This window comes from Mytilus californianus, unplaced genomic scaffold (genome assembly GCF_021869535.1).
Source record: "Mytilus californianus isolate M0D057914Y unplaced genomic scaffold, xbMytCali1.0.p SCAF_18, whole genome shotgun sequence".
In the NCBI taxonomy this organism is placed as follows: domain Eukaryota; kingdom Metazoa; phylum Mollusca; class Bivalvia; order Mytilida; family Mytilidae; genus Mytilus; species Mytilus californianus.
In genome coordinates this window covers 1,174,980-1,200,067 of record NW_026262666.1, presented here as the reverse complement: position 1 = coordinate 1,200,067, position 25,088 = coordinate 1,174,980, and the positions used below count along the sequence as shown (strand labels likewise).

General features: G+C 33.0%; 1 protein-coding gene across 1 annotated transcript; it reads right to left on the bottom strand.

Moving 5' to 3' along the window:
- Positions 1-7,889: 7,889 nt before the first annotated feature.
- Positions 7,890-11,975, bottom strand: LOC127726763 (uncharacterized). The gene is made up of 2 exons (XM_052234218.1): positions 11,038-11,975; positions 7,890-8,627 (listed from the first exon to the last, which is right to left on the bottom strand). The coding sequence occupies exons 1-2, from the start codon at positions 11,410-11,412 to the stop codon at positions 7,890-7,892; spliced, it is 1,113 nt and encodes a 370-aa protein (XP_052090178.1). The 5' UTR covers positions 11,413-11,975.
- Positions 11,976-25,088: the final 13,113 nt, after the last annotated feature.

The window sequence follows — 25,088 nt, the reverse complement described above, 5'->3', positions numbered from 1 at the left end:
AACATTTAAAATCTATTATTAAGTTGACAATCTGTGAAACCTGAACACTAATGAACGTTCTTGATATTACCTATACAGATACACAAACCGTACATGTAAATTAATAACTGAACTGAGATGAACAAAACAGCTAGCATTTAAATTCTGAGTAGGGCCAACAATTTCCGTGTATTTGTTTCACAGTGTAAAAATAAAAAAGTTGTCAAATCCCTCTTGAAATTTAATATTACAGAGTCTATATCATATACTTAAAATAGTGTTTCGCATTTTTATATATTTCCATAAAATCAAAAAGTTGTTAACGGGTACATGTAACATTTGGAGGTGTAATACCACCAAATCATAGTACGTCACACCCGGTTGCATATGAAAAAGGGTCGAAAAAAATATTCCCTTGAATTTGACAGTTGTAGGAAATTAATCCTACATTTCATTGCAGTAAAAAATTTCTGAGTCATAAACATATATCTTGGGTGTTTCAAAGCACCATTCTTTTTGTATTTGGTGTTTCTATAGAATATTTTGGAAACTTGAGGTTACATGGTTACTTAAGCTTGTACACAGGAAAAAAAGGGGTGAAAATTTGATTGGTTAACGTCCAGTGATGGTTATTTTCTTATATGCAATGAAATGTTATGTGAAATTTTGTCTGTAGTACTGGACAGGATAAAACTTTACTCATGCCAAGTATTTCTTTATTTGAAACAAAGATAAATTCTGCACAATTTTTTGAAAAGTGCAGATTTAACAAAGACTAATAGGGGAAAAACAATGGTGGTATTACACCTATTATGGGACGCTGCACATGCACCTTTGACCTTGTATGTACTCTTATTTGTTAAATTTCAAGCTATTTAAGTGAAATATTACAAAAATGAAATATTCTGAGTGGATTGATACATTTTAAGAGAAAATAGCCTTGAAATAGGACTCTACCATGAATATTAGTAGACAGAGCAAGCCATGCATACTCAGTGTTTTGGGGAGCTTTTTCTGACTTTTCTACTTATTTCTTATATTTTGTTATAATAGAAAACTTTTTCCTAAGTAATACTTTAATAAATATACAGTTATAAGTAAATGAAATTATTTTTGAAGCAGTAACAACAAATTATTCACTTAAAGGGAAGCTTGTTATGTCCCTCTCTGATTCGCGGCGTAAATTTAAGTTTTACGTAAGGACTTATTGAAACCTCCATGGAGTCAGTAAACTTTTATATGGATAGTTCATTCAGCTTGAATACTTCAATTACTCATTCATTATCACATTTCTTGCATAAATGTGTGAAAGTTACCCCAAAATTTTGATTTATTAGCCTAAAAATTTGAAATTTTGAGGAAATTAGAGGTATAAATGGACAAAATGGGACCTTATAATGAAGACAAAGAGATCCATTAGTGGTATTTATCATCATAGAGTTATCTTTTGTGTCATATTCAACTGTTTGTAGGTAGATGAGATAAATATTTGATCATTTATTGGTACACACTATATTCTATCATGATGCAGCTTGATTTGGATTTTCCGAAGAAGTTTTGCTCGAATCGCTGTAGATGTCGTCTTACATTATACTAGATTTTTCTCAAACTATTGAACTGATTATGGCAAAACTTGACAGTAATGCTTGAAATAACCAGTATTACAAAGGAAAAAATTATATTAAGTTTGTTCAACAAAAAAGTCTTCTTTGGATACAAAATTGCAAATTTAACATGTATATGTCAAATTTTGCATCGATGGACATCGCTAAATAACATGAATACATTTGTATTCTAAGACAATTACTTCAAACATAATTTTGATTCAGGTTAACGATGTCCTTCTCATACCCAACTATATCAGTCCTATTCAGGACCGAAAACTCTGTCGATAAATATTGTCGGGTATACAATGTTGTTGAAATCAGAGCAATTGTATTATATGTCTCTGTTGAAATGTATACAATAACATTTTTTTTTACACAAGTTTAACTTTATATCGATTTATTGAATGCCTGGATTTTGCTTAAAATATTGAATTAAAAAAATAAATAATAAAATCATATTCAATGAAATCTCGTTTAAATTTTTACGAAATAATACAAAATCCATTTAAATTAAAATTTGAATCAAAATATTTCTTTAAAATAATTATAGAAACATAAATATTAGTTTGATTATCTTTTAAAGCAAAAATTATTTTTTTAAAGATTTTTTTTTATAATATTCATATTTTCTTTAAGTTTATTATGATACATACTTCTTCTGCTTTGACACGGGGAAGAGAAGATATTTATTTGTACAGTTATGAAAACTTTTGTATATCACAAAATTTAAACTCTGGTAATACAGGTATACACAGGATGTTTAATGCCACCTGGTTGCTTTTGGTTTGCACGTCTACCTGACAATATATTGTTATGTAACATTACATCCAAAGTCAGAGTTCACCTGTTCGTCAAGTGATGGAATTTTGAAGGAATGGAATATTTATCTATAATAATTGTTGGGATTTTTTTCTCTCTTGGGACGTAAATATTTTTTTGTTCTAAAAGGAATGTATAAATATATTTCTAAAGAAAGATAAATTATACAGAAAACAGGAAAAAAACCTTTTAAAAAAAGAAGAGAAAAAATTTTATTATAAATTTTATTGTTAACTATTTTCTTGTAACAGTATATCCTGGATATCTGTCAAAATAAAATTTTCCCGTGTCACACTTAAAATAATATTTTTTTAATCAATAAATTTTGAAATCAATCATATCGAAATATCACCAAAGAAAATAACAGAAACATCAGAGATTCTACATGAAAATTAAATTAAATCAAGGAAAGTCTTACTATACAAATCCTCGATTTGATGCAACATTTCCATATACATCATCCGCCATTTTGAAAAATCCCGAAATATTCACTTTTTTAAATCGATTTTTGACCGAAATTGCCCAGAAATTAAACTGTTTTAAATAGTATTTTTCGCCAGATATATGTTTGAATATACTTAATCGAGTTGCAAAGTTTTATTTTTATTAACGGAATTTCTTTATTTGTTATACAAGTAGACATGGGTATCGGTAATTTAGCATTGAGTCAACGGAGAAATAACGAGAAAAAGTACATGTTTTTACGATTCTCCAGTGACAGAATTTAATCAAAAATTAAACTGTTAGGACCAACATTGTTTGATAGAAATATGTTTGAATATCAAGGATTGATTTGCAAAAGTTAGAAAACGGGTCAGGTTCATGAGAAAACTCAACTTTATTGAAGCACCTATGCATTTTATATGGGGCAATATAATACAAAATGGCGGTTAGTATACGTCACAAAAGTCACGTGATGTCTGACTTAGTTGGATATGTATACATTTTTTCGATAAATACTCAAAATTGGCCAAAATCTCTAAAAATTCCGGCTTTGGGCATTCTTCATGCGTTTGCAATTTTATAACCTGTCTATCAAAAACCAAAGTATTGTTAGAACCTTAAAGCACACACATTGAGCTGTGCTTCTACTAATTTAAGTAAAGATTGATATACTTCTGAAAATGGCCCTGGTGTGAAATATATTCAGGGAATATTGTATACCCCTTCTTTTATATCAGTATGACTGTCAAATGTCTGATCTGAAGTCCAGTAACATTTTTAATGGTGTTAGGGTTAGGGTTAGGGTCACTGCGAGAGTAGGAATGTACATGGTTGGTAACGGTATCGGTCAATACGATACGTGTTTCTAGATGTATATACTACTACCAAGTTCTCTCGATGGATGGATAGGTATTTAACTTCCAATGGCAAGTGCTACTTGCATATCAGTACTAGAATATGTTAATGGGATATCATAAGCTGAGTCAGATTTTTAAGGTGCTATTTCACATGGTTAAAGTCGAGGGAAGACTGGTCAGGGCCCTACACGGCGTTACTAAAGTACTGTTTGTCAAGAGGCTCTGCAGGATATGTATATATCTGTTCATTAAACAAAGTAATTAATGTATTTTATTTATATAAGTTTTCGTATACAGTACTGGTTTAGAGCAATTCATAAAACGTTCATGTTATCAAATAGTCACTCATTAGTGGTCTTATTATCACTTGAAACGCTCTGCGATCTTCACGACATGAATTTCCCCATTTTTACCATCCTTTCTGTTACTCCCGATTAGCAAAAATCCCTCATTGTCAATACCTATTGCACTGGAATATCCTATATTTAAGTCGTTAAGAAACTGTAACGCAAGTAGAATTCCTTTTGTATTCAAAACATGTAAAGCATTGTTCCGTTGGTCCATCAGGATGATGTTATCTTCTGGTGTAACAGCAACAGACGACGGTCTAATTTTGTTTATATCCGGCGGTCCCCTGTATGAAAATTTCAAATGTCCTGTTCTGTCTACAGCTACTAACTTTCCAATTTGGTCTTTATTTTCCCAATCAGCTACATACATTACGTTTTGTGAATCCGTGCGGATGGTAGCAGGACCCGCAAATAGTTTTCTCCCCTTAGTATCATTTTCTAAGGTAATTTTTCTTTGGTTGTCACTACCAAATATTACAATTTGACGGACGGAAAAATCATGAACTGGAAAAGGTGGACCCTGCTCTCTTAAACCACATATTAATTCGTTATCTCTGTTTATATGTAAGGCAGTTAATCGCATCGGTTTTGGGTCCACTACGGTTCTGATTTCACCCGATGAAATCAAGCGAACAGGACTGTCTGCTTCACACGATAAATTTGTAAAAAGTACTTCGTCGTTCCTATCCAATGTAAAGTCAAACATTGGTAGGGTATGAGTTTCTAGTATTCTAATTGATGCTTTCAGTAGTTTCCCTTTAATAAATATACATTCCGTTGATTTGTGATTGTAGAGAATGTAAATTGTATCATCATTTGAGCATAACAAACACGAAACTGCTGGTACAGAAGTTGTATATGAATTGAAAACCGAAGTAACTACCTCAGATGCAACTTCATTCGATGCAAGTGTTTTCCTTGAAGTATCATAAATCGAAACTACTTCATGGCTATGAGAAGACTTCAATTTTCCATGAACTTTCTCTTTGCAGGAACTACACATAAAAACATCGCACTCTTCACATTTCCATTTGGTCCCTAATCCGTTGCAAAAATGACAAGAAACAGGTACTTGTGCCTTTGCAATACTGACTGAATTAGACGATTTAGCCATCATCGCCAAAATGGTGATTTGACATATATTTTTACTTCCTTGTTGTCATGGCAGAAGTTCAACTTGGTTTTTGGGTCACTGAACTTAGGGGACGACCATTTGATATTCTGGGGGGGGGGGGGGGGGGGGGGGCAGGAGGATTTTGAAAATAAATAACTCAGCCTTGATAATCACAAAAATGAATGGTTTGTTCTGTGGTAGTTTGAAAATAAATAACCTGACTTACAATGTATTGAAAATAAATAACTCAGCAGGTCTTTGAAACCATCTTATAAATGCATGTTTTAAAGTATGAGGTGGTACCAAATTCTACCAAAATTCGTCTTTTTTCAAATTTTTTTCGGGAAAAACTTCCCAAATCTTTTAATAATATATATTCTACACCATATGTAAATATTAATGTTTTTGAAATGTCTGAAAATGTGTTTCATTTCACTTAAGGTATATTGTCTCATGAACATTTACTTCACTTTAATACCTTTTCCAATTTTAACCTATATTGTTTTTGTACGTATGCAATATATGCAGTTTTGAATTCAGAAGATTCACTTCCAGATGATGATGATTAATTTGGTTTAAATGGTACATAATGTATTTCATCTCATCGAATTATATTAAAATCAGTCGGGTCCAGGACCAATCCAGTATATCTTATTATAATCCATTGTAATAAATTCCATTTTTTATGTACATGTATCTAGAGTTATTTATTAATTGTTTTGGCTTTTAACTAGCTGTCAGTAACTGCGAGTACTCTCAAATCGTACTTTCTTGTTTATTTGACCTCTTGATACTAATTGTATTGCTTTTTTGTTATTTTAAGTTATTCAGGGTTATATCTGGTCTATATACCAGCTTTTATAAGTGTTTGGTATTACTATAAATTTTCACTTCGTACTATGAACATCAAAATTATTTATTTTGTAAAAATATTTCCTTTCTCTATTGGAACTGTATACGTATACCTAACAACAAAATTATTTTCATTTACATGTGTTTAAAGTTATTGCAAACGGCTGATATTTTTGTTCTAGCAGATTGTTTTTCCTTAATTGTTTAACATTTCATACCTATATAACATGTTACTTTTATTATTCTTCCCTTAGTTTATTTATTTTGTATTTACATTGTATCATAGGTCAAATTTATTTGTTCAGTGTATGTTCAATGGTGTTAATATGTCCTTTGATTGAGTTAAGCTATTTCAGTTGATATTTTATAGTGTGTCTTTCTATGTTGTGATGTTACACTATTGTTTCAGAAAAAAGGTGAAGGTTTGGTACCATTAAAACGTTTAAACCCGCTGCATTTGTTTGCACCTGTCCTAAGTCAGGAATCTGATGTTCAGTAGTTGTCGTTTGTTGATGTGGTTCATAAGTGTTTCTCGTATCTTGTTTTTTATATAGATTAGACCGTTGGTTTTCCCGTTTGAATGGTTTTACACACGTTATTTTAGGGGCCCTTTATAGCTTACTGTTCTGTATGAGCCAAGGCTCCGTGTTGAAGACCGTATTGTGACCTATAATGGTTTACTTTTATAAATTTTGACTTGGATGGAGAGTTGTCTCATTGGCACTCATACCACATCTTCTTATATCTATTTATATAGAATTGGTTTACTCAATGTATGATGATAATGTTTTGTTATGGAATACTTTTTCCAGCATTTATTTTTGTACTTTTAAAGAAACTCATACATGCTTGTTATTCAAATAGTGTGTGTATTCTTAGAAAAGAATCACAGAGCTGAGTCTGTGTTCCTTATAATATAAAAGGTGTTTCGGTTAAGGTCGTATGGACCATACGACCTTAACCGAAACACCTTTTATTGGACCTAGGCCTATCCTCATCAGGTAACCGTGACCATATGTTTTCCTTTTAGTAATATTAAGAATTGTTTGAATAAATTACTCACATGTATTTATATTCTCCCTCACTACGTTCGTCCGAATATAAAGTAATTATATTCTATGGCCTTAACAAAGAACAAAAGATTAAATGTAGGTGTGCTACTCGCTATAACCTTTAATTCTATATCTTATGTATCAAATATAAACATGATAATTATAGTAATCATAATTACAAATACAAATATACATTAAATCATCCGTGAATACACGTGTCTCTTCTTTAGGCTATAGCGAGAGTCGATGGTCAGAAAGATGACCGCACGGGTTTTAAGTGCAAACGAATGGTCACATGTCATGAATATTCATGAACGGACAACGAACTAAATTTTATTTATATTCTCCCTCACTACGTTCGTCCGAATATAAAGTAATTATATTCTATGGCCTTAACAAAGAACAAAAGATTAAATGTAGGTGTGCTACTCGCTATAACCTCGAGACAAAGGGAAAATAGTCAAGTAATGGTGTACGTGAGCTGAATAATGTGAGTAAATAATAACACCAAAAGAAAAAATGTCTTATAACTCGTTATATACCAAGATTTGACGAAACCGTTAGTTGCTTTTTAACAGAATCTTTGATATAACCGTCTCTAGCAAAATCGGTACGCCACCTTCCATGTTCTTTAATTAAACGATCAGAAACACCATATCTTGCAGCAGCAGTGGCACCACCGCTGCGCAAACTATGTAGACAAAATAGTTTACAATCAAGACCAATCGCAGATAATGTGCCCAAGAATAATTCCCTAGCTCTTGTATAAGTTAAAGGACGATTAACTTCTGCTAACTTATAAGAATTTGTTGACTTCAAAAATCTAACAGAACGGAAAACACATGAACATATTCATCAGAATCTGAAGACAGTTTAGCTAAATTAATGTATGTCAATAACCAGACTACTGGACAGGTAGACAAATTTGTTCTAGAAATTATAACATTATTTTCCCTTCTATATATATCAGTTTTCCCGGATTCAATATTCAAAGAAACATAAGTGTCAAAAATTTTTATGTTAGACATCTTTAAATTTGCAATCTCACTGTAGCGTAAAAATCCTGCATAACCAACTAACATCATTGTACAAATTCTAACATTCGGCAAATGAGAACGATCAATGCCAATTTTGTCTACTATCTTCTGTAAATGATCTGCTGTAATTGATTCTTTTTTCAATATTGGTTTACCAAGGATTTTCTTCGCTCCTTCAATCATCATCTGAATAAGCTTGTCTTCGCACGGATTATACACTAAATTGAAATCATGATACCACTTTATGCTATAAAAATGAGCTAATAAAACTGACTCAGATACGGATTGCTGTACAAGGCCACTAATATAAACTGCAACAGATGATACACTTGCGGGCAACGGAATAACTTTATATGTAACACACCATTCTTTAAATTTTTTGAAATACACATCATACTTTTTATTTGTAGAAATTGCTTTACTGCTTCTCACAATATTGAAAATGCTTTTTTCACATCCAATAAATTGTTGATTTGAATCCGCAAACTGAGAAATTTCCCTCCATGTTACACTGCCCTGTAATAATGAAACATAAATAGAACTAAACACAACAACTTAGCTAAAAAATCAAAATGCATCATAATAACATAACAATCATGCAAAGTGCATCTTTAACAACTGCACGATGTGCATTTTTATCCAATAACCGCACACTATGCATATTTCATTTTTTAACCGCACAAGGTGCATTCTTACTGTTAAACCACTCAAGGTACCGCACAAGATGCATTTTTTGTACTTCAACCGCACAAGGTGCTTCTCAATCATAAACTGCACAAGGTGCTTCTCAAACATAAACTGCACAAGATGCATCTCCATTCTATCAATTTATATAACTAATAATGTATACAGATGTAATCGTATGGTCCATTCCGTAGTAGTTACCTAGACACGTTTATTTTACCTTGTAGTAATAAATTTACAACCGATAGTAAAAAAGTGCACTGAACCGTACAAAAGAATGTGACCTCCTATGATGAACAATCAAGTTTACAAACGAGGACGTTACTGATGAATGGGGATTGAGCGAACACACTGTCTTTGTCTGAACCAGATAAAAAGAAATGTTTTGGACGATCAAATTCAACAAAATCTGTAATAAAATCGTAAAATTTATTTTCCGTGTTGTTCCAAACCATAGGCCAAAACAAAGCAGACGTCCATTTAGGATCTATCAATACACCTTTTGCTCGACAAGTTAACATATGATTTAGTACTCGGCAAACTAACCCAACCGGGGGCACAATCCAATTGTTTTTCCTGACCAGTCGAAAGCGAAAGCGTCGACTCCTAGAGTTCCAGGAACCCAAAACTTTGAATTAAATCGAGCAATCTTATGATTTTTATCGTCTACAAATCTGTCAAAAGTAAATTTTCCCCATCTGTTATTAAACAAACTAAAAACGCTGTCGGACACAGCCCAGTCATCAAAATCAAAAATTCTACTATAGTAATCTGCTTGTACGTTTTCCGATCTTGGGATCCACTCAACTTCAATCGTTATACTATTAACTATGCAAATTGTATAAATATTCATAGCAAGTTCATGTAAATCAGGCTTCATGCTACCCACTTTGCATATATGCACGACATTTTGATTGCCAGTATAAATTTTTACAAGTTTTCCTGTTAACTGTGCAAACATACTTTCTAAAAGAAACTCAAAAGATTTCAACTCTCTCCAAGTGGAGCTCTTAAGTCTTTCTTGTTCACTAAACATATTATGAGCAATTTGTAAAACATTGCCATCGATAAAACCTGCTCCAGCATACATACTGGCATCGGAAAAAATAATTCGTTCTGGAATCTTGTGTATAGGACACACTAATAAATTTGGTATATATTCACAATTACTTTTCCAAAATTCCAGTTCGATTTTGACTTGGGTGGGAATTTCAAAATACGAGTCCCAAGTATTTCTCTGGCAAACAGACATGCATAAATTACGTGTCATCAATTGGCAAATGTTACCAAAAGCTGGAATCAAAGATATAATCTTCCCGAGAACACATGCCAAATTTCTAGCAGTTGAACGATTATCTGAAAGAATTTTTTCGATTTTGAACTGTATTTTTTCAATTTTATTGTAGGGAACTTCAATAACACCAGATATTAGATCCCATGAAAAACCTAACCAGTCTAATTTTTGCACTGGTGAAAAAATAGATTTTTCAAAATTTGGTAAAAACCCAGATTTCAATAAAGTATGTAAAACAGATTTTGACATACGTAAACACCTTTCCTTGTTATCACAAGCCCATCCGTTGTCCAAATACACAATGATCGGGAAACTTTGTTATCTCCAAAAATTAACTAATGTACGAACAACTTTAGTAAAAATATGTCCAGCAGAAGATAGTCCAAAAGGTAAAACTGAGAAAATGAAATATCTTTCTTGTCCATCAATTACCCAGGAAAAACCTAGAAATTTCTGATGTTCTGGATGTATATTAATGTGATGATAACCAGAACGTAAATCGAATTTAAACATGAAAAAACCCTTTTTTGCGTATTGCTTGGCCTCTTTAACGCCTTCAAATTTTATTTTCTGTTTTTGTACATATTTGTTAACGTGTCTCAGATCTAAAACTAATCTCTCTTTCTTCGTATCACTAATAGCTACAGTCAGAGGATTTATTACATAAGGTTTATTTGAAACTTCAGTGATACAGCCATTCATTTTTAAATCTGTAATAGCTTTCAAAACAAATGAAGAATTATTAAATGCTGATCTGTTATTATTCAAATAAACTGATGGAGGTTCTTGAATAAAAGGAATAACGTAACCAAATTTTACAGTGCTTAAAACTAATTCAGAAGGCTTTAAACTATCTTCCCAAAACTGAACATGATCTTTTAATCGATTTTTCACAGTCTTATTTCCATCAGTGTATTCATAACTTTTAAATTCTATATCATACTCAACTTTTTCATTAAGACAGGGGTGGTGCACTTGTAATAGTGGCTGGTGCTGACTTGGTACTGCTGAATGTACGTCGTTTGTAGGGACAGAATCGGGCAGTGTGACCTGGCCTTTTACAGTAAAAGCACAGTCCGTCGTTGTACTGCTGCTGGAAGTTGTTTTGCTGACTGTAGTTGTCATTTCTGGGCCTAGATTCTTTGCTGAAGCCACGAAAAAAGTCTCTAGCATTAAAGCCTCCTCTGCCACCACCTCCGCTGTAAGGCTTGTTAACTGTACGCTTACGGGTAGCTCTGAAAACGGCAGTTCGTAGTTTTGAAGCATCTTCAACACTGTCAGCAAGAGGATCGTCCAGATATTCATGAACGGTATCCCACCCATGGCGATCTGCAATTTTCAAAATCTTATTGCGCTGGCTTAAAGTGTCAAGTTCAGTTTTAACAATAGACTGTAGATCAAGTGTTTGGTTGAGTGACTCGGAATTTAGCAAATGTTCAATTCTTCTCAAAGCTGAAATACGGTCAGTGTTGAAATTGAACTGAATCTTAATCCCTTCTTGTCTAAAATCAAAAACCGGAGGCTGGGAAGCAATAGTAGAGGATTGACCGCTGGTGATAGTGCGTGTATTTGAATTTACAGAGCTTACTTGTGTCTTCTTGAACTCCGACAAAATTTCACTTTTCTGTCTTTGTAGAGCTTTATTCAAAGAACTATTAAATAAAGAAACTGCATCAGCTGTTGAAAGATCACTGTCGTCTTCTTTTAAAAGTTGACTTTCGTCCATTTGTTCAACTACCGAAATTTCTTCTTCAGACATAATACACGTGTCTCTTCTTTAGGCTATAGCGAGAGTCGATGGTCAGAAAGATGACCGCACGGGTTTTAAGTGCAAACGAATGGTCACATGTCATGAATATTCATGAACGGACAACGAACTAAATTTTATTTCTGATATATGAAACCAATTAGTTAACACTTACTACATTTTATCATCGGTACAAGGACATCATTTGTTAATATAAATCAACGTGCAGACATCTTATACGTTCAGGTATTTCACATCCTATCTTTTATGGTAATATTCTACCACAAAAAAAAACATGTACAAGGACAGAGCCTTTTTTGTACTTAATTTTAAATTTTGATTAAGCTTTCAATTTATATTTGTTTTAGAGTTACTTTTCAACAATATTACAATGACTGCAGTTTTAACATCGCAGAAAAGATGGGCTGGCTTCTCCACCTTTTTTTTGTACAGATTTTGTAATTTCTTTACAATTAGTTTTAGCATAATAAACTGTTGACACAAAGATATGTCTTACCTGCATTTAATTTTGATGGCAAAATGCAAATATTGAAATTAAAATAGCAATAATTTATCATGTAAAGTATGCACAATACTCAATACTCAAAAGTCAATGGACCATGACTGAAGGACCAGGGCCAAATAGTATCTGAGATATAAGATATGCCAATGCTGATACATGTACAACTGCATACTAAATATCATTGACTTATCATAAGTGGTTCCCCTTAAACTGACCTAATCACAAACTTCAACATGTAAACTATGCAAAAGTTTTAAGTCAATAGACAATGACCTTTGTCTCGCCTTGATGGAGTCAAAAAGCTAGTTTGTGATTAGGTAAGTATAAAAGGCCTCGCTTTTTGACTCCGTCAAGGCGAGACAAAAATAAGGAGATGTAGCATGATTGCAATTAGAGACAACTTTCCATCAGAATTCAAAAGACGAAGATATAACCAATGGTAGGTCACCATTCAGCCTTCAACGATGAGAAAAACCCATACCGTAAGGTCACCTATAAAAGGCCTTGACTTGAAAAATGTGAAACAATTCAAACGAGAAACTAACAGCCTAATTTATAACAATACAATTAATGAAAATAAAGGAAGAATGTGTCTGAGGAAACGAATGCCCCTGCTCAAGCTTTGCAATTTTCCAAGTTAAAAAGGGGCATAACTCTAAAACGATAAGGGACTCACTGCCCAAATTCAAACTCTGTCTAGCAGTTTAGGTTCTTAGTATTGTATATGAGTTTCATAAAATTTGCATGAGGCAAACTTAAGTAAGAGTGCGGAAACGGAAAAATTTGCGTTTTTTTAATTTATAAAGGGGCAAAACTCTAGAACGAGAAGCGGCTCACTGCCCAAATTCGAATTCTGTCTGGCATTTTTGGTTCTTAGCATTGTGTAAGAGTTTCATGAAATTTGCATGATGCAAACTTAAGTAAGAGTGTGGAAACGAAAAAAATTGTAATTTTCCAAATTATAAAGGGGCATAACCCTAGAACGGTAAGCTACTCACTGCCCAAATGCAAACTCTGTCTGTGTGATATGGTATGTAGCATTGTTTATGAGTTTCATAAAGTTTGCATGAGGCAAACGTAAGTAAGAGTGCGGAAACGAAAATGGGACGGACGGAAGGTCAAGGGTAACACTTAATGCCCCCTTTGCCTACGACAGGGACATAAAAAATTCGACACACACAGAAATAAACAACGACACCACTGAATAGAAGGCTCCTGACTTTGGACAGGCACAAAAAACACCTCAAATAAAAGAACAGAGTTCCAATGTCCCTCGCGTTGCACATATTTTATATTTCCAAGGGGCATAACTCTTTAAAAAAAAGTCGATCGGCCACCATTATAGAACTTGTCCGAGATATTGCTGATATTAACCTATAGTATAAGTTTTATAAAAATCTGGCAAGAATTGTACCCGTGAGAGCGCTAACGAAACCATTTTCCATAAATCTAATATTTCCAATGGGCATAACTCTTTTAAAAAAAGTCGATCGTCCACCATTATAAACCCTGTCCGAGATATTGCTGATATTAACCTATAGTATAAGTTTTATAAAAATCTGGCAAGAATTGTACCCGTAAGAGCGCTAACGAGGCCATTTTCCATAAATTTAATATTTCCCATGGGCATAACTCTTTTAAAAAAAGTCGATCGTCCACCATTATAGAACTTGTCCGAGATATTGCTGATATTAACCTATAGTATAAGTTTTATAAAAATCTGGCAAGAATTGTACCCGTGAGAGCGCTAGCAAGGCCATTTTCCATAAATTTAATATTTCCAAGATGCATAACTCTTTTTAAAAAAGTCGATCGTCCACCATTATAGAACTTGTCCGAGATATTGCTGATATTAACCTATAGTATAAGTTTTATAAAAATCTGGCAAGAACTGTACCCGTGAGAGCGATAACAAGACCGGACGGACGGACAGACGGACGGACGGACGCCCGGTATTTCTATGTCCCCCGCAACGCGTTACGCAGGGGACAATAAAAACGATAGACACAAAGAACTTAGTTTCTATATGATTAGGTTCTCAAGTAAATATTTATGCAGGTACTTGCATGTGCTACCAACTTTTTTTTAACCAAAATCACCTGATTTGGTAATGCTTCATTTTTTAGGCCAAATATGGTGCGGCCCTTATGGAAACCCTCTTTTGTGGTGTTGTATCTTAACTGTGTTCAACAGTAATGTATAGTGATGAATATCATTTGAATTTAATAGATATATGTATATATGAAAATTGTACAGAAGTCTTTATATATATTACCTTGTCTTGTTAACATTCAAATTTGCCTAGAATGAAACAAAAAAATCACTCTTTTACTATTAAAATCATATCTGATCGAAATTGCTGTCAAACAGCACTGTGAGTCTGTGTATCTCTGAATAACATTCAGATTTTTATAAATATGAAAACAACAATTCTTACCTGTCAGAAATGTTTTTTTTTCATTTTTGACAATGCACAGTATTTTTGGTGACAGCAATTTTTCAGACAAGCAAGAACCAAAGCACTTAAAACTATATCAAAACCATTCAATCAAAACAAACAGAAATTACATTTTATAGCTATGGCTTGTGTAAAGATTTCAAAAGACTGATGTTTTGATTCGATTGCAACTCATGAGTCTTATGTAGACTATACAAGGGTCAGCGTACCAAACTATAAGCCTGGTGTCTTTGATGAGTTTTTTTTTAAATTGGTAAGGGGTTCCGCGGAACCCTGTGCCTCGCCTGCGATTGCTGCTGTCAGTGTAAAAGTGTAATGTTGACTTAAAAGTCCATTTATCAGTAAAATACAGAATTTAAAAAAAAAAAATCAAACTTTTCTTTATGTGCTTTTTCTTGGTCTTGAAGATTAGCTTCTGTCCAAGTTTCATAACAATCCATGAAGGTTTACAAATTAAATTTACCATGTGATCCCAGACTGTATGTAAATGTTATCTGTAAAAAAAACTACCGGGTAAGTCCATCTATCAAAAAAACCCACTAAAAATGAAAAAAATATATTTTCAAAGGTTTGCTTGAGACCTCTGCCAAAGTTTCATAAAACTATATGAAGGTTTGACAAAGTAATTGATGTGTAACAAACTTAAACCCCAGACTGTATCTTCTTATTAACTGTAAAGAAAAACTAAGTTCATTTATCAGTAAAATACGGAAAAATGAAAATAAATATTTTCGAAATTTCGCCCTGGATGCTGTCTTTTGTTCATAAACAAGCTTCTTTCCAATCTTCATAAAATTCCATGAAGGTTTGACAAAGTTATTGATGACTGAAAAACTTTAACCTCAGACTGAATCTGAATGTTAACTGTAAAAAAAAACAAAGTCCATTTATCAGTAAAATATGGAAAAATGAAAATAAATATTTTAAAAATTTTGCTCTGGATACTGTCTTTTGGTCATAAATAAGCTTCTGTCCAAATATCATAAAACTCCATGTAGGTTTGACAAAGTTGTTGATGTCTTTAATCTTAGACTGAACCTAAATATTGACGCCGATGACGGAATCTATGATCGCTATGTCTCGATTTCGCGAAATGAATATCACAGGCTCAACAAAAAACATACTTTAACTATCATCATGACCTTATTTGGCGAATAATAGACATTTGGTATCAAGAAAGGACTTGAGCCCCTACTTAAGTGGTAATAGTCTGAATTACTTTATGCGAGTAAATGTTGACCAACTACAGAGAACTCCAAGTTCCGCAACACCTCATATCAATATACCGTGGATCAAAGAAAGAGAACTCCATGTGCCACAATCCCCTCCAATCAATATACTGATAATACATCACAAAGTAAAATAACAAACACAGATCAAACTGACAAAAACATTTGTAATCTATTTTGACAAATGCACAATATTTGTTTGTGACATAATCATATTTTAATAACAAATATATTACATATTAACAACATTTTATACAATCAAACTCCCACAAAAATCCTTGTGTAAGAAATATGAAGTGCTGTCCTGTGGTATAATGAAACATACTCTCAGTAAAACGCTTTTTTTATGTTATTTACAAAATGTGAATGAAATGAAATGAAACACACGTTACTCAATAACCTAGTACAAATAGAAGAGGATGGCATATAGGGGACGATCTAGGATATGAGGTTATGAGGGTGTAACCATAATAATTTTGCTGAGCGGAACGAGGTCGAAATGTTTTTTGATGTTTTTATAAAAGAAAAATTATATTTTTCTCATTTAAGGGAGAAACAACAGCTGTGCTCCAAACTGTACCCGCCACTGGCAATACATTGTCAAGATGATCTTTGAACGTTTTGGGTGGTGTTAGAATTACATTAGAGGGTCCACTGACACTACTAAATATAATTTAAACTGAAATTATCAATTTAATTTTAATTGATATGAAAAGGCTTAGTAAGAAGTTATCCCGGGTTCAGATTATCACTAAACTTTTGAAACTTACAGCAATAATAAATACAATACTGATCAATCTTCTAAGTTCTAATCAGTCTATTTCTACAGTGTTTTGTTGGTACTTCATCGTAATTATCAATAAATACTGAAAAGGCTGAAAGGTCACTCGAAACCCCGTTTTGACTGCAATTAAAGTCTTCAGTATTACTGAAAATACTTAACAGAGTTTTACCATATGTTTTGAATTAAACAATGGCATCAATGGATAACATTTTAAAATTTCTGGATAACAATTAAGACAGTTTAAGTTTTCTTATTAAACCTTAATCATGTAAATAATAGAAGTATCGGGTACTTCCGAGCAAGGCGTTTTTCTGGGTAAATAATCAACTTGTTTGCAAACAAATTTTCTGATTTAATCATTTAAAATTATTATTATATATTAATAACATTTATTATAATACATAGCACTATATTATGTCTATTAATCATATACATAACAAAACATCATAAATTACCTAATGTGGATTAAGTACAAGTCTTATGAAGAATAAGCAATCAAAAGTAGATCACACAACATTGGATTAATGAAAATCTGTAAAACTATGAATGCTTATCTAATTATACAATAATATATAGTAATATTAGTATGAATAAAAAGAGAGGGCCAATATATATCAATCAGGCAGCATAACGATGCAAATAACCAAAAGACATGTAAAGGTGATCACACAATTGTCTTTAATAGAAAAGTGTATATGTAGTACATCAATCCTTGAATAGACCAAGAGTCTAGAAATTTTGTGAATATATATTTAAATCTGCTATCAACACCAAATTTCCCCTCAATAGCAAAACAATTGAGATACTCTACAGATCACGTTAGTTCTATCTTTTCCACTAGTCCACAGTTGGAGTGGGCAAAACCTTCAGGTTATCCCCTGTAGAAACCTCTTTAAGTACACATGCCATTTTACTTCTTTAATCGTTAGAATTGAACTAAGAAAACTGTGGAGACATAAGTTTAAGATTTGTATTCAATATTTTTTACAAATCTTTTACAAGCTGTAAAAATGGTCCTGCATGCTTATGTGCACCAAAAGAAATAACACCTTAGCCTCATCTACAAGTTGTTAATATGTAAAGTTGTGATAATCATGTATAATAACAAAGTGCTCTTTCATTAACTCTTCCCAATTTTGTGTTTCTTTAGTACAAAAATGCCAGGCCAAAGGACAGAAACTAAACTAACTCGATGTAAATGTATGAAATAAAGCAAGTTTATTTAATATTGGAGTAAAAAGTCCAAAACATGTACTGAAATAAAGCTGCTGGGATGCTTTTCTACTCAAATTTATCTTATACGTAAATCAAAATTTAACTGGTAATGATCCAACAATTTAACCAGTTTCACAAGATAAATCATATATAGAATTTCGAATATGTATTTATGGGCTCTTCTGCCATCTGCCAACACTTGAAATTTGTTAGAATAAAGTTGCATTTTATGTATAAAGGCAGCAGTAGTATACCGCTGTTCAATAGTCATAAATCGATTAAGAGAAAACAAATCCGGGTTACAGACTAAAACCGAGGGAAATACATCAACTATAAGGAACAACAGAAACACTGAACTGCAACAAAACAAACGCCAACATACATAGAAACGGACTATTGATAACAACTGCTATATTCCTGACTTGGTACAGGACATTTTAAGAAAAAATGGTGGGTTGAACCTGGTTTTATGGCTAGCCAAACCTCCCGCTTATATGGCAATGAATATTATACCTGCCAATCAGATGTTTGGATTTATTTTGTAATTTAGATATAAGCTTGATTAATCTCCTGTTTACAAAGGTGTCTTATCTGTATTTTCCCAATTTTTCATGCACCAACCTTTCTTTCCCTTTTTCCAATATGATTTCCAACATTGGTTCGCTTTTCTCAAGTTCTCCCACTACCTTCCCCCCCCCCCCCCTCTTTTCCATTTATTTACTAAAAATGGTTGTCATTAAGCTCTTCGTGAGATGTGACTTTTTACAATAAACTCTGTAATTTATTATGAAGTAATTATGCAATTAGTTAATAATTAAAGGTGACGGTAAACCTATTCACAGCAATCCTTAAATAATTCTTGATAAAGTTATCAAATAATCCCACATATATAGTCTAATCATCACACAAAACGGTCTGCAATCTTTACGACATGAATTTTTCCATTTTTACTTTCATTTCGTTTACATCCGATAAGCAGAAATCCCTCATTGTCAACACATATTGTTTGGGATTTTTCTATATTAAACTCGTTTAGAAACTGTAACGCAAGGAGATTTCCCTTTGTATTCAAAGCATGTAAAGCATTGTTAATATAGTCTAGCAGTATGATGATGTCTGTTGGTGTTACAGCCAACGATGTCGGTCTTGTTTCTACTAGACTAGGCGGTCCTCTGTATGAAAATTTTAAACGCCCGGTTCTGTCTACCGCTAGTAGCTTTCCAGTCCAGTCTGTATTCTCCATATCAACCACGTACATAATGTTTTTTTCGAATCCGTGCGGATACGAGTAGAGCACATAAAGAGCTTCCTGCCCTTAGTATCATTTTCCAAAGTAATATTTCGTCGGTAGTCACTTCCAAATATTACAATTTGACGGACGGAAAAATCATGCACTGGAAATACTGGCCCTTGTTCTCTTAAACCGCATATTAATTCGTTATCTCTGTTTATATGTAAAACGTTAATCGCATCGGTTTATGATTCAAAACGGTTCTAATTTCACCCGACAAAATCATGCGAACAGGGCATTCTTCTTCTGTAGATAAATAAGTGGAAAGTAATTCGTCGTTCCGATTTAGAGTAATGTCAAACATTGGATGATCATACGATTCTAGTATCCTAATGGATGCCTTCAGTAGTTTTCCTTTAATAAATTGGCATTTCGTTGGTTTAATGTTGTAGAGAATGTATACTATATCATCATTTGAACATAACAAGCAAGAAACCGCTGGAACAGAAGTAGCATACGAATTGAAAACCGAAGTAACTACATCAGATGCAATTTCCTTCCAAGCAAGCGTATTGTTTGGAGTATCATAAATCGAAACAATTTCATGGCTTTGAGAAGATTATTTCAGTTTTCCGTGAACTTTCTCTTTGCAGGAACTACACATAAAAACATCACATTCCTCACATTTCCATTTAGTCCCTAGTCCTCTACAAAAGTGGTAGGAAACTGGAACTTGTGCATCGTCATTATACTGGCTGATTTAACCGATTTAGCCATTACAAATATGGTGATTGTGTAGGTTTGTTTTATATGCACTTCCTTGTTCCCATGGTAGAACTTGAATTTTGGGTTACTAAACTTATACCACTTTACAATTTATAATGTCTGCCTTATAGCACAATGTGCATATTTCTTTTTTTACCAACTTTACATTATTATTTATTTCATTTTACTGTTTTTAAACAAATAATGAGTCAGCAAATTAGTTGTAAAATTCATATTAATTACTTTGTTATTTGAAGCGTAATTAATTGGCAATAAAATTATTGTATTGTACTGTTAAAAGCATAAAGGTTATGTATAATTGACAGAAAAGTTTAAATGCTGGACCCATACGACTGTTTAGTTGGATTTTAATATAAACATTATGAGGAGGGGGCATAGACTATGTGCTGAGTGGTTGGGATGAGCCGCTATCCATCGGACCTCAGAGAGGAAAACGTAACATTATGTTGCAAATATTTTATTTACAACCTCAAATGATTTGGCATGAATGAATCACAAAAACTTTGTCATTTGCTTCGACACAGGGATGGATTGAAACCATCAGAGATTTAAGTTGAAAGCCATAACATTAATTGCAAAATACATCATAAAGCTCTGATCGTCTATCCAAACTCTATCAATCGATTAGCGATGAGCAGTGGTTTAAAGTTATTCTCTGAAAGTTTGCAAGTCAGGGGATAAGCTCAAAATGACTTTGGTACTAAAGTTGTCCATGTGTCAATTTAGGAAATCATGGGAGCATAAAGGATAAAGCATATACTTTTTTGCCTTGATCTGAGATAATTTCGACTTGGTTTAAGAGAAAAATTGTCAAATCACAAAAGTAATATCAAATTCACATTCTAAAAGACTGTTCAGTTTTGGTGAAGTCTTTTGAACATGGTTTACATGTTGTAACGACTATTATATTATTTACTGATGCGTTTCTCTGTGCTGAGTGTTCTTGCGTTTGTTTGTGCTGTATTTCTGTCACGTAGTGTTGTCATTTTAGCGATATTTTTTAACATTGCCATATAAGCGGGAGGTTTGGCTAGCCATAAAACCAGGTTCAACCCATCATTTTTTCTTAAAATGTCCTGTACCAAGTCACGAATATGGCGGTTGTTATCAAATAGTTCGTTTCTATGTATGTTGGCGATTGTTTTTGTTGCACTTCAGTGTTTCTGTTGTTCCTTTGTTTTCCTCTTATAGTTGATGTGTTTCCTTCGGTTGAAGTTTGTAACCCGGATTTGTGTTCTCTCAATCGATTTATGACTTTTGAACAGCGGTATACTACTGTTGCCTTTATTCAGTCTATTACCATCATTTGTCAAAGTATTTTTTTTCTTTTTTGCGACAGTACTTGTGTTTTAGATTGTAACCCGGATTTGTTTTCGCTTAATCGATTTATGACTATTGAACAGCGGTATACTACTGTTGCCTTTATTTAAAAGGAGGCATTATAATAGAGGGAGTGGGTCTGTGGTCAGATGCTGAGCAGTTTTTCACGTTTTATCTTCTTTTTTGTTTTTTGCCTTTTTCCGAGATATATTGACTTAGTTTTAAGAGAAAAAATTCGTAAGGGTTCCGCGGAACCCAGTGTCTCGCCTACTTTTGCTGTTGTCTATGTTTTCAGTGTGATAGGGGAATGCACATAATAGATTTACAGTTAATGAGATAAAACGTTTGAAATGTATGAAAAAAAGTTATGCTTGTAAAAAATGAATACAGAATGTAATCAAATCTATAGATTTATAAAAGAGTTGAAACATAAATTTATTGAATGAACAAACGATAAAGAAGATAATTTTTACATTGCTTGATGATTTGTCCCTTAATTCAGACGACGACGGAATGTAGGATCGCTATGTCTCGCTTATGCGACAAAAGTCGCAGGTTCAACAAAAATGGGGAAAAGATTATTAAAAATTTTCTTCTAGATACTATCTTTTGATTGTAAGAAGCTTCTGTCCAAGTTTGGTACAAATCCAGGTGGTTTATGAATATAATAAATGTTTTAAAAACTTTAACTGCAGACTGTATGTAATGTTAACTGGAAGAAAAACTAAGTCAATTTATAAGCAATATACGGAAAAAACAGGGAATAAATTTTTACAAAATTTCATTCTAGATACTAGCTTTTGATCATAAACAAGCTTCTGTCCAAGTTTGGTACAAATCCTGGATAGTTTAAAAAAGTTATTAAAATTTTAAAACTTTAACCACAGAGTGAATGTAATGTTAACTGGCAGAAAAACTAAGTCCATTTATAAGTAAAATACGGATAAACAGGATTATTTTTTTTACAAAATTTACTTCTGGATACTATCTTATGATCATAAACAAGCTTCTGTCCAAGTTTGGTAGAAATCCAGGATATTTTAAGAAAGTTATAAAAAATTCTAAAATTTTAACCACAGAGTGAATGTAATGTTACCTGTCAGAAAAACTAAGTCCATTTATAAGTAAAATACGGATAAACAGGATTATTTTTTTTACAAAATTTACTTCTGGATACTATCTTATGATTATAAACAATCTTCTGACCAAGTTTGGTACAAATCTAGGATAGTTTAAGAAAGCTATTAACATTTCTAAAACTTTAACCACAGAGTGAATATTTGTGGACACCGCCGACGACGACGCCGACGACGGAATGTAGGATCGCTATGTCTCGTTTTTGCGACAAAAGTCGCAGGCTCGGCAAAAATGTCAAATCACAAAATTTAGAGTGCACTCTACATAACTGAAAATTTAGATTAATAATATCAAATTCATATTCTAAAAGGCTGTTAAAGTTTGGTGCAGTATTTTAAACATTGTTAGTTTATTAACTGGGTCGATGCCACTGCTGGTGGACGTTTCGTCACCGAGGGTATCACCAGCCCAGTAGTCAGAACTTCGGTGATGACATGAATATCAATTATATGGTCATTTGTTATAAATTTCCTGTTACAAAACTTTGAATTTTTCGAAAAAACTAAGGATTTTCTTATCCCAGGAATAGATTACCTTAGCCGTATTTGGCACAACGTTTTGGAATTTTGGTTCAATGCTCTTCAACTTTGTACTTGTTTGGCTTTATAACTATTTTGATCTGAGCGACACTGATGAGTCTTATGTAGACGAAACGCGCGTCTGTTAAATTATAATCCTGGTACCTTTGATAACTATTATTACCATTTGTCAAAGTCATTTTGTTCTATTTTGCGACAGTACTTGCTCTAATAAGCAGGCCATTAAATGCTTCCTCGTCGTTTTTTTGTATCTCAAGAAAAGATATAGTTAATATTCTTATTTGGACATGCGCTACCACAAGATCACTGTTTTCAGATTAAAGTTCTCGGTTACAACGGCAACCGCTATTATTTCAAAGATAAGGCAAAGTATACGTTTCAGACTTTTATGAAATTTTGAACGCATTTGGAACTCGTTTAAATGCATATGAATATCTAAACTAGATATAGACGATGTCCCCCTTTTAGTTCCACATACTTTAGTTTTGACAAACAGTGATGTTAAAAGTACAACTTGAAATTGTTTCGCTATCTGTAAGACACAAATGATGCCACCGCCTGACCATAAGAAATTATAAATTTAACACTATGTATGATGATATATCTTTTATTTTTATTCTGAATGTCTACACTTGCAGGACTGAATGTCCAGGCAAACGGCTTCAACTTTCCAGTTTTAGTAGTCACCAAGTTCAACTTTCTATATTCAGTGGTCACATAAAATTCCATGAAGGTTTGACAACATTATGAATGTCTAAACAAACTTTAACCACAGACTGAACCTTATGTTGACGACACCGACGATCGACGCCTACCATGGAATGTAGTATCGCTATGTCTTGCTTCCGCGACAAAAATAAAATAAGTACCATTTAAGAGATACAATCAATAGAAATTTTATGAAAATGGTCTATAAATGTATAGAATTAAGGTAAAAAAGCGTCGATAAAATACATTAGATGCACTTTAATTCCAATTCTTAATATTCCATTCATAAAATTCCACGCCTTTTGTGTTTGCATGCGGTTTTTTTAATGCTGCATATGAGGCAGAATAGAAAATGTTCAGTGCTATATCAACATATACTAATTATGTTTTGAGGCATGAGGTACATGACCAATCTGTTGAGCAGTCAAAGTGGTGGCTTTACTTACTTGACGTTAAGCATCTCTACAACTTCTCTGTGCAGCTTGGACTTCAAGAACCAACTATCTACAAATCACCTTTCTCTAATGAAAATCTTTATTAGAATCACAAGCTTTGTAAAATATTTATCAACAGATTTCTGTTAATATACTGAAATAACAATTATATTATACTTGCAAAGAATAAAAATGAAAGCAGTTAATTATGCTTCATACAAATACTATTGACTGAAAGCAGAAATAGATTGATTGATTGGTGTTTAACGCCATTTTTAGCACTATTGTGCTATTTCGTGGCGTTCAGTTTTTATTGGTGGAGGAAGCCGGAGTTCCAAGAGAGAACCACCGACCTTCGGTAGGAAAACTGACAATCCTCATCAATTAAGATTGGAGTCAAGCGCACCTGCCACGTGCGGGATTTGAACTTGCAACCTCAGTGTTGACAGGCTAGTTATACAGTAGTTCGACTACTTAGACCACTTGGCCTCCGAGAGCCCCGAAAGCAGAAATAGGGCCTGCTGTCTTTTCAGAAATCATATCTATGTATTTTCTTATAAATAAATTAATTTTGGTTACAGATTTCCTTTGAAGCCAATGAAGCAGGACAATTTCCATTAAATTTATTTCTCACGAATGCCATTTCGTAAAAGTTCTCAACTCTCCACTAAAATTCACAATATCAAAACTACTAATGAGAACTTTGAGTTGAATAAATGACACACATGAATCTCTGAACATGTAATACATAAATTAATGAATAAATGTATATTTGTTCAAGAATTAGTTTTCAATGATATTACAATAACTGCATAAATTGGCTCCTTTATAAACAGTCATTAGAACTGAGGGTGGGTAGAAGTCTTATAATTTTTTCCCTGTGTTCAT

What these genes read in the sequence shown, in the direction of transcription:
- LOC127726763 (XM_052234218.1), bottom strand. Translation starts at nt 11,412, where the DNA reads ATGGGTGGGATACCGTTCATGAATATCTGGACGATCCTCTTGCTGACA. An exon ending in ACCCCTGTCTTAATGAAAAA is followed by an intron (nt 8,628 to 11,037) that starts GTTGAGTATGAT and finishes TCATTATTACAG; the next exon opens with GGCAGTGTAACATGGAGGGA.